This window comes from Sabethes cyaneus, chromosome 2 (assembly GCF_943734655.1).
Source record: "Sabethes cyaneus chromosome 2, idSabCyanKW18_F2, whole genome shotgun sequence".
Taxonomy (NCBI): Eukaryota; Metazoa; Arthropoda; class Insecta; order Diptera; family Culicidae; genus Sabethes; species Sabethes cyaneus.
The window spans coordinates 21591687-21602387 of record NC_071354.1 but is presented as its reverse complement, the minus strand read 5'-3'; the positions used below and the strand labels follow the sequence as shown (position 1 = coordinate 21602387).

Below are 10701 nucleotides of genomic sequence, written 5' to 3'. Positions count from 1 at the left end.
TAGTCTAAAAATAAAAAAAAATTGCCACACTAACGGCTCATCACATTCTCTCAACGTTCGGTTTCATTTCTTCACTCAGATCGGTGGCACCGCAGGATACCGTCTCTGCTACGGATAACGCTACCCCCGCATCATCACTACAAATGAAACAATGGCAGGACACCATTCGACGGCATCCGGGAGGCGAACCAGCGGAAACATTCACAAAATTCGCGAGTTCGAGCTGGACAAGGTTACCCTTTCCGACGAGTTCGACATTCTGCAGATCGTCGGTGAGGGCTGGTTCGGCAAGATTCTGCTCGTCGAACATCGGGCCACCGATACGGAGATGGTGCTGAAGCTGCTGCCGAAGCCGTTCGTATCGCTGACGGACTTCTACAAGGAGTTTCACTTCAGTTTGAACCTGGGCTATCATAAGAATATCGTTACCACGTACGATGTGGCCTTCGAAACGGCCGGTTTCTACGTGTTTACGCAGGAGTATGCACCGTTGGGTGAGTTTCAGCGGAATAGGTACTTTAGTTTTGGAAGAGGAATAATTATTGTTTACGTTTCACACATTTTTAGGTGATTTAACATCCAATGTATCGGACAGCGGAATCGGAGAGTTACACACGAAACGGGTCGCACGGCAGCTGGCTTCTGCAATCGACTATATGCATCAGAAGTAAGTGCTTTCGGTATACAATTTTGTGCTAAAACGAAATGAGAAAGTCGATTTGGCATCCTCACTAGTAAACACAACCTGATATTTGACGTAGAACTACGATTGTTATTTATATTATGTAGTGTGTTATTTAAACTATAACAAAAAATATCAAGAGCTCATGCGAAGTCCTTTCTAAATTCGAGTGGTCCTAAAAGTCATCAATTTTGCCAACCTATATTTCTTCAAAATTTTATAACTTTTGAACCATTAAACTGATTTTTATGATTTTACAAAAGGTAGGAGTCACAACGACAACTTGTTAAGCGTAGCTACCTATTTAACCCCCCCCCCCCTTCCTTTCCACTCTTTCTCCTCCATTCCCAAAAAATTTTCATTACTTTCCCCTACCGTCCCTCCATCAATTGTAGAACCATCGTTTCAAAAAAATATTATTGATTTTAGCACCAAATGAAACATCTATATATAAGAGCCTTGTCTGTAGCCAAAACGAGGGGCGCGGTATATATTTTCGTGGTAATAATCGCCCACATTAAGCAAAGACTCAAACCAATCATACCAGATTGCATTCAAGACGAGCAAAAGTAACGTAGTTGCACCTCAGAGCGTACATAGCGTACCTCCAATTTGCTCTTAATTGGACGCGAGGCGACGCGCGCGGGTTACAGCTAGTATTTGTATAAGCTTCTTAAAAAAAATTATCAATAGAAGCTCAAAATTTTCTGTGATCGCAAAATATAGAGAATGTGCGTTATTTTCGTGTTTTCATAGTATGACCAACACCTCAACTCAAAAGGGTGAATCCCAAGCGCAAGAGACAGGAAATACTATCGCCCTGTCGAAGTCCCCTGCATGTTTCAAACGGGCTTGATAACGTGCCCGAAATCCTCACACAGCACCGAACACCATCCATCGTGGCCCTAGTCAGTCTTGCCAGCTTCCCGGGAAAGCCGTTTTCGTCCATTGCTCTTCACGGTCGATAGTATCGTAGGCGGCCTTGAAATCTATGAATAGTTGGTGCGTAGAGTCTTGGTATTCGCGACACCTATGGAGGATCTGTCGCAGCACAAATATTTGGTCCGGTGTCGATTGCCCATCTACAAAACCGGCTTGATAACTTCCCACGAATCTACTTACTAGCGGTGACAGACGGCTAAAGATAATTTTAGATAATACTTTATAGGCGTTGAGAATGGTTATCGCTCGATAGTTCTCATATTCGAACTTGTCAGCCTTCTTGTATACTGGGCATATTACTCCCTCCTTCCACTCCTCCGGTAGCTGTTCTGTTTTCCAGATCCTATCAACTGGTGCACAGGTAGCTAACATATCCAGGCTCTTGACCTGCTTGATGGCTTTGAACACTTCACCTATCGTGGGGGTCGGCACATCACCATCATCCGACGAACTGATGTAGTCATTTTCTCTGCTATCTTGGTATTCCGTCTCCGCGCCTTCCAGTTGCTCCAACCTTTCGATAACCTCACGTTCATCCGACAAAATCCCTCCGTCTTTAGCTCGACATGTTTCGGCTCGCGGCATGAAGCCTTAGCGAGATACGTTCAGTTTCTCGTAGAATCTACGCGTTTCCTGAGCGATACAGTAGTTCTATGTCCTCGCACTCCATTTCTTCCAGGCGGCGCTTCTTATCCCGGAAAAGTGAGTTTCCTGTCTTCGTTTCTGTCTATATCGTTCGTTGCAGCATCGACGCCCGCGCTTCATTCTTCTCATATAACATTCTCTGGCATTCCTCGTCGAACCAGTCGTTACGTCGACTTCTCTCGGCGAACCCAATAGCAGCTTTCCCTGCGCCATTGATGGCTGCTTTAACGCTTTCCCAGCAGTCCTCAAGAGGTACTTCGTTTAGCTCTCCCTCCCGGCAGCGCATTCTCAAGGAGCTACGCGTACTCAGTAGCAACCTCAGATAACTTGAGTCGTTTCAGATTGTACCGTGGCGGGCGACGATACCGATTGTTCTAACGTCGATGATATCCGGGAAGTATCAATTCCATCCAATATGAACAGTAAGGGGCCTATATTGCTTTTTTGAGGAACACCAGACTTATTTGTGAACACAGATAAAACAGTAGATTCTAACTTGACTTGCAAAACCCCATCGCGTAAATATGATTCAAATCAAACCAATAGTTGCTCTGAGGCTGCCAAACGATACAGTTTCCGTAGAAGATGCAATGATCGATCCGGTCAAATGCAGCTTTATGTCAGTGTAGACTACGTCAGCTTGCGTGATGCAAAAGGAGGTAAAATTAAGTAGGTTGGTGGAAACTGATCGGCCTGGCATGAACCCGTGCTGGTAGGCTGATATATAGAAGAAGTAGTATACCACAATAGATCAAAATAATGATCGCAGTGGTCAAATCTTCCGACAAAAAAAGGCTGATATATACCTTTTGGTACAGTTAAGAATGGCAGTGCCAACAATAATTTCAAAAAACTTGGAAGCTGGTAATTCCTCTATAGTTCTTAACATTCCGACGATCGTCACTCTAACGAACGGAAAACATAAAGGATTGTTTCTAAATACATACTAGGAAATTTTCCAAAGGGCTTGTTAAAAATACAACAAAGTGGTACAGATAACTCAAATGCGCAGCGGCGGGAATTCCATCAGGCCCGGGGGAAAAAGTCGGTCCAATCTACGACAATGCTCGAGGAGGATCCGCAAATCTAAGAAACGATCTTCGGCGACGTACAGGAGAACGGAGTATGGAGGCGAAGGATTAACCATTAACTCGCACAGCTCTATGGCCAACCCATTATTCAAAAGGTGGCTAAAGCTGGACGGATACGATGGGCAGGGCATGTTGCAAGAATGCTGGACAACTGCCCTGCAAAGACGGTGTTCGCCTCAAATCTGAACGACCAGGAGCACAGCGAGCAAGATTGTTAGACCAGGTGGAGCGAGATCTAGCGAATAGTACTCGGTGTCCGTGGAAGCGGTAGCCCACAACCAAGTTGTATGGAGAAACCTTGTTGAACAGGCTTTGTCTTAGGACGGCAAGCCACTTAAGAAGAAGAATAATTCAGCTTCCGGGAATTCAACTTGCAGGCTCACCATCTGTTTATAGACTTCAAGGCGGCGTACGATTCAGTTAAACGAAACGAGCTGTGGCAGATTATGCTTGAACATGGTTTTCCAACAAAACTGATTAGGCTGATACGTGCTACACTTGAAAGTTCAAAATCAAGCGTCAGGATAGCGGGTGAGATATCGGACTCGTTTGTGAGGTTAGATGGTTTGAAGTAAGGTAACAGACTATCGAATTTACTGTTCTTCATTGCTTTGGAAGGTGCTATTCGAAAGGCAGGTGTGCAGAGCAGCGGTACCATCATCACGAAATTTCATGCACTCCTAGGGTTTCCGGAGGACAGCGATATCATAGGGTTATCCATAAAGTTGTGGAAGAGGCGTATACCCATCTTAAGGAGGAAGCTGCGAGGATAGGGCTTATCATAAATCCTACCAAAAAAAAAGTATATGGTGGCTGGTGGAGACCCCTTCGGGTGTTGGAACTGCGGTGGTGATAGATGGAGATACTTTTGAATTTTTTTTACCTTGGCACGAGCCGTGTGAGCCGTGAAGTAAAAAGGCAGATAGCGGCTGCCACCAGGGCCTTCTACGGATTACGTAGCCAGCTGAGGTCCCGTAGCCTACAACTCCGTACAAAACTCGCGCTCTATAAGATGCTAATTCTCCCGGTGGTACTCCACAGCCACGAAGCGTGAACGTTGAAAGAGAGCGACCGACGAGCTCTTGGCGTTTTCGAGCGTAAGATCTTGCGATCAATTCGTGGCGACGCAGGCGCATGAATCATGAAATATACCAAGTATACAAAGATGCGGATATTGTGAAGCGATTAAAATACGATAGGCTACAATGGGCTTTCCGCGTAGCAAGGATGCCGGATGACCAGCGAAAACAATATTTAGCAGAGAACCCGACAGAGGCTGACGACTTCGAGGCAGACCCCGTACCCGTTGGATGAGCGCTGTTGACGAGGATGCTAGAGCAGCGGGTGTTAGGGGCGTGGCAGCCCAAGACCGAGTAAAGTGGAGACGGCTACTGAATTCGGCATGGATTCGATAAGCGGATTGTCGCCGAAAAAGTAAGTAAAGTAAATGATTCGCTGGTAGTGAGGTTAATCATTTGAAGCGGGTAGTGAAATCAACAACGGGAGATGATGAGAGTCAACAGAAAGTAATGGTGCAATTCCATTGACGCATTCGTCAATGGACTATTCCGTCAACTAAAACCGCACTCGCAGTGGGAAGCTGAGATGTATTAGCGTGATGTATTATGTCGTCATTATATTCCCAAACAATCATCGCAGATGAGCATATCATCAGTTGAGGGTTTCTTTTTTTTCGCACAATTCACGAATAGAAGAAACATGCGATTCGATAATTACAGGATTCTGGCTTTTGTCAGGAGGAATGTACACAACGCCAAATAAAATTTTTAACCCACGGAAGTTTGCGGTAATACAAACTTGCTCTATCCTACTTGCTGGTACTGACGTGAAGGTAACGTAAGGATACTGTCGTTCTACAGCAAACGATGCGCCTCCAATACTCCGCTTTATCACTATTACGGGAAGAACGGTCGCAGCGAAAACCGTTGAATCTTTCGCCGAACAGCGGTACAGAATTAATGGAATCATTAAGTCTGGTTTCCTTCAATATGATGACATCAAAACAGCAATGACGGGGAGTCAAATAAAACTTCCACTTTTATCCTCAATCCCCTGACGTTTTGATAATAGATGAAGATAACGTTGGAATATGACACATATTATTGCAACATCCCGCTCAAATGAAAATAACAAATTTATAACCGGATGAGTTCAAAATAACAAATATTTCATAACAAAATCTCTTTTGCATTTTGTTATAAACTTGGTCTCGTTAGTAGTTAAAATAACAAAAATTGTAACAAAATCCGCTCTAGACATATCACAAATACACTCAAGTCGCTTTTTACGCGAAGGATACGTCCCGCGTAAATTCCGAAAATCGCGTAAAAAAATCACGTAAATTCCAAAATTCGCGTAAAAAACCGCGTAAATTCCAAAATTCGCGTAAAAAAACAAAATGTCGCGTAAAAAAAACTTTCTGGATTTCAACACTACGCGAAAAAATAGACGTTTTGAGCGTAAATTCCGAAAATCGCGTAAAAAACCGTGTAAATTCTGTAAAAAAAACACGTAAATTCCGAAAATCGCGTAAAAAAAACCGCGCAAATTTCGAAATTTGCGTAAAAAAACGCGTAAATTCCGAAAATCGCGTAAAAAACCGCGTAAATTCCGAAACTCGCGTAAAAAACCGCGTGAATTCCGAAATTCGCGTAAAAATAGTTGCGTAGGAAGCGACTTCAGTGTATATCAAATTATGATCTAATTTGATCTAGTTTATATCAAGATGTGTCACAAAAACTAGAATTCTGTCCTGCTTTATAACCCAAATATAACAAAGCATGTTATAAGTATTAGAATGAGATAGAATCTTTGTTAAACATCTTCGGTGTCGCAAGCTTTTCTATCACATTTATAACAAACTTTGATAGAAATCCAGTTGATACTGGAGCTAGAATTCTGTAATATTTTTGTTAGAATCATCTGATCGGGATAGAATTACATACTAGGGTAGAGGATCCATATTTCGCCAGGCGCCATATTTCGCCAGTTGATGAATCCAAAGCCTTTTTGCATATTTTTGGTAGACTTAATAGAAATTATTTGGCGAATTGGTAAAATTGATGTTCTTAATTTTACCAATTCGTCAAATAATTTCTTTTAAGTCTACCAAAAATATGCAAAACACCTTTGGATTCATCAACTGGCGAAATATGGCTCCTGGCAAAATATGGATCCTCTACCCTATACACAGCGGGAAAGTTATTTGTATTATAAGGCTGCTCACCTTTGGCGGGCCACTTGTGCTTTATTTAATTCATTGCAACAACATCCTCCATTCGTGAAGCATTGGCAGGTTCCATACGTGAGTCTGGGTTTTCTGACTAATTAGTCACCAGATAAACCCACTGAACAGCAAAGCAGCAGGCCATGATGAAGGATTCAGAGTGCCACAGTTTTTTGGAGCTTGAACAACGAACGTGCCTGTCCATCAATGCGGCAGCGTTTCAAAGACCGAGCTGACCCGTACACGGGGCAGCCTCTTGCTGCCTATGCGTTAAACAGCGTTTTCTTGTTAGCAAAGGCACATGATGTTTCCATAATTTACTTTTTCCAAGACTTATCATTTTCTGTCTTGCTGATTTTTATCTGGCCAACAACTTCCTACCTTGCCAACTTTCTGTCTTGCCAGGTTTTTATCTCCTCAACTTTATGTCTTCTCAATTTTCTGTCTTGCCAACTTTCTGTCTTGCAATTTTTCTGTCTTGCCAAATCACAGTATATCACAATGATCACAGTGACTCATAGAAACGTATGTTCCACTAAACTAATAGATAAACATTGGTTATATTGATTCTTTTGTGAATAGCTCAAGTGTTTGAATGCGATTATAAACAATAATCGTTGTGTATATTGAGTACAATGAAGTAATTTGCGGTTTCGTCACTAACCAGAATGACATTAGCTGAGGATCGGTTATGTAGGAGTGAGAGGGGAGCGAAGAGTGGAGGAGAGGATCCGGGAGTTTGATATTTGATGTTTTTGATATTATTCCTACTGCAAACAGCCTCAGCGAGGGCCTCAGCTATCGTGGTGTTATCGGTTATCGTGGTGAACAACCGCAAGTCGGTACAGCAAGCAAAGATCAGCGTCGGGGACTGCACTATTTCGTCAACGCGGTCCTTAAAACTTCTGGGAGTCATGGTCGACGACAAGCTCAAGTTCGGGAGCCACGTCGACTATGCCTGCAAGAAGGCTTCCACAGCTATTTCGGCATTGTCTCGTATGATGTCTAATAGCTCTGCGGTATATGGCAGCAAGCGAAGGCTATTAGCCAACGTGGTCCAGTCTATACTTAGGTATGGCGGACCGGTGTGGTCATCGGCGTTAGGTACCAAAAGCTATCTAGCCAAGCTGGAAAGCACCTATCGTCTCATGTGCTTGAGAGTGGCGAGTGCGTATCGCACAGTTTCACATGACGCAATCTGCGTCTTAGCAGGTATGATGCCTATTGGCATTATCATCAGCGAAGACGTAGTGTGCTTCAACCAACGTGGAACTAGAGGCATACGGAGTACCACAAGATCGGCCTCGATGACCACATGGCAGCGGGCATGGTCTAATTCCACAAAAGGTCGGTGGACACATCGACTTATCCCGGAACTATCTGGGTGGGTCAACAGGCGCCACGGCGAAGTCAACTTCCACCTGACACAGATTCTGTCAGGGCATGGTTGCTTCAGACAGTATCTGCATAAGTTTGGGCATGCGGAGTCCCCCGCGTGTCCCGAATGCGTGGATGTTGAGGAAACGGCAGAACATGCTTTCTTCATATGCCCTCGTTTCGCGGGCGCGAGAAGCAGCATGATGGCAGTGAGCGGACAGGACACTACCCCGGATAACCTAGTCCAAAAGATGTGTTCCAGCTCGGACATCTGGGGAGTGGTCAATGCGGCTGCTACCCAGATTGTACTCGAGCTACAAAACCACTGGAGAGCCGATCAACGGCGAATAAACAGCCTAACTACCATAGTCCAGTAGTTATCTAAGCGAGTGTATTAAGCACAATAGCCCCTCCCTGAAGTAATACCGATAAGGTGGTGCCAGGGGGGATTGAGGCTGGAGACTCGAGTAGGGTTTTAGTGGGTCGGGATCCTCACGCCCCATTAGGGGGGTCGGGATACCTAAACCCCACTCCCTGAGGTATCTTTTCAGGTGTCTGATAGTACCGTATCTTCTAAGGTGCTCAGCAGATTTCCCAACTCGTAAAAAAAAAAAAAAAAAAAAAAAAAAGGGCCTCAGCTAATGTCAAAAAATCCTTATATGTGTGCGTGGTGGAATACTTCATGATAATGATCGAGTTAGATACCTATACCTATACTTGATAAGACACTGGAAAAAATAGTATCATTGAATTTAAATTATATAGCTGGATGATAACCAACCAATGTATTTTTCTCCTTCCAGAGAACTCATCCACCGCGACGTCAAGCTGGACAACGTGCTGGTGTTCCGGTCTGACTTCGCCCGCATTAAGCTGTGCGATTTCGGCGAATCACGCCGAATTGGCGAGGAAGTGCTACGGCGGAACGAGTGGCTACCGTACAGCCCGCCGGAGGTACTGACGGTTAAAACCGATGATAAGTACAAGTAGGTACCTAAGTTGTGGGTTGTGGGTTTTCGCACTACAAATTAACTACATTTGTATCATACCACAGGACTGATACTGCACACGATGTGTGGCAATTTGGTATTGTATGTTTTGTTTGCTTGACAGGATGTCTGCCCTGGCAGAAGGCCTCCGCAGATGATCCTCGTTTCTACAGGTAGGATTGATATTCTTAAATAAATTTAATGTCTAATGGCATACCATTCTAGATACCAACAATGGCACGGAGCAACGCTAACATTTCCAATGAAACGATGCCCGAAGCTGTTCAAGCTGCTTTCGGCAAGAGCTTGCAAGATCTTCAAAAAGTTTCTCGATCCACGACCAGAACGACGATTGAAAACTCTCAGCGATGTGCAGAAGTATCTCGATGACAGATGGCTTGCGAAGAGCGCCGAAAAAGAAATGGCTGACAACGAGCCGGATGAGTTGTGTCCCTCCATGTATTCCTTCCATAGCAGCGTAGAAGAGAAGAACCGATTGCTGTCTACGTTGGCACAATGTGGCATCGAAACCACCGTCGATCGTATCGAAAAGAAGAACCGAATCCGCGACTGGATTCAATCGTCGGTGATCGTGGAGGAAGAAGAGGAGGATGACTCCGGATCGGCTACTCCGACTTCCACTGCTTCCAGAACAGCAATTCCGGGTCACGTTTCATCCGTAGCAGCCATGGAGCGAGCAGAGAAGAAAATTAACACTACAGTAAAAGATGCCTCCCAGAAGCACATCGATCCCAGAACCGGGAACATCCAGCTGAGCCCTAGCGAAATGGGATCGGTATCGGCAAATCAAACGGAAAAGTTAAAAAATGATCGTAACAACAACCAAAAATCAACCGGCAGAACCCAAGCAAATGGAAGTCAGTTCAGCTCGACCCGATTTTATGATGCCGCAGTTCCAATCAACCCGCTGACTTCTAGCAATAGTGTTCCCACGGCACAAAGCTTAATGAAAGCGTTTAATTCAATAGCGGCAGTCACACTTCCGGAAGTGAATGGCACCAATCGTAATAATGGCCTATCATCATCGAGAACACCACAGGACTCTGCCGTTCGAGACAGCGGCTACGGTGGCTCGGTTGAAAGCAGCTGGAAGAGTACCGGAATAGTGAAACGATCACCCGCACTTTCCAAACGTTCCGCCATGATCAAATCGGAAAACACCATCCACCGAGAGGAGGATGAACCAGAAGAGGCTGATCGGGAGTTTTCCAACGATTTTGAAGACCTCGAGTTGGACCGGGGAATCAACGAATCCAACGGGAAAAACACGGCCAAAGACAGTCCGTACGATAAGTTCTTCTTCCGGAGGAAGTGAACCGGCGCCGGATGAATTTTTGTAGACATACCTAGCACGTAGTTGACGGAGTCGGCAGAATCTCAAATCTTTACTCGCGCGCACCGTTTGGCAGCACCTCGGTTTTATTTACGTATGTATTTGTATTGTCTGTTAGGGTTTCATCAGTGTAAACCAGAAACAAAAGAAGACATTTGACATTAGTGTTCTCGGTTTTGAATGCATCACACGCACCGATATTCGTTTCGATCGACTGGCTTTCCTTCAATCACTCCATTGTTGGGCACTTTTGGCACACACACGCAAATGATTGACTGCTATTGTTAAAACAAATGTTTTAGAGCCGGTTAGAAAAGCACACCTTAGCGTGTGCTTTGTTAGGGATTTTTTTAAAAGGAATATACCGTACATTA

At 44.5% G+C, this 10701-nt stretch overlaps 1 protein-coding gene across 1 annotated transcript; it reads left to right on the top strand.

The window, feature by feature from the left end:
* The first annotated feature begins 151 nt into the window (after window positions 1–151).
* Window positions 152–10309, top strand: LOC128735178 (serine/threonine-protein kinase meng-po). The gene is made up of 5 exons (XM_053829673.1): window positions 152–494; window positions 568–667; window positions 8788–8970; window positions 9039–9146; window positions 9199–10309. Exons 1-5 carry the CDS (start codon window positions 152–154, stop codon window positions 10307–10309), a joined length of 1845 nt encoding a protein of 614 aa, XP_053685648.1.
* The last annotated feature ends 392 nt before the right edge of the window (window positions 10310–10701 follow it).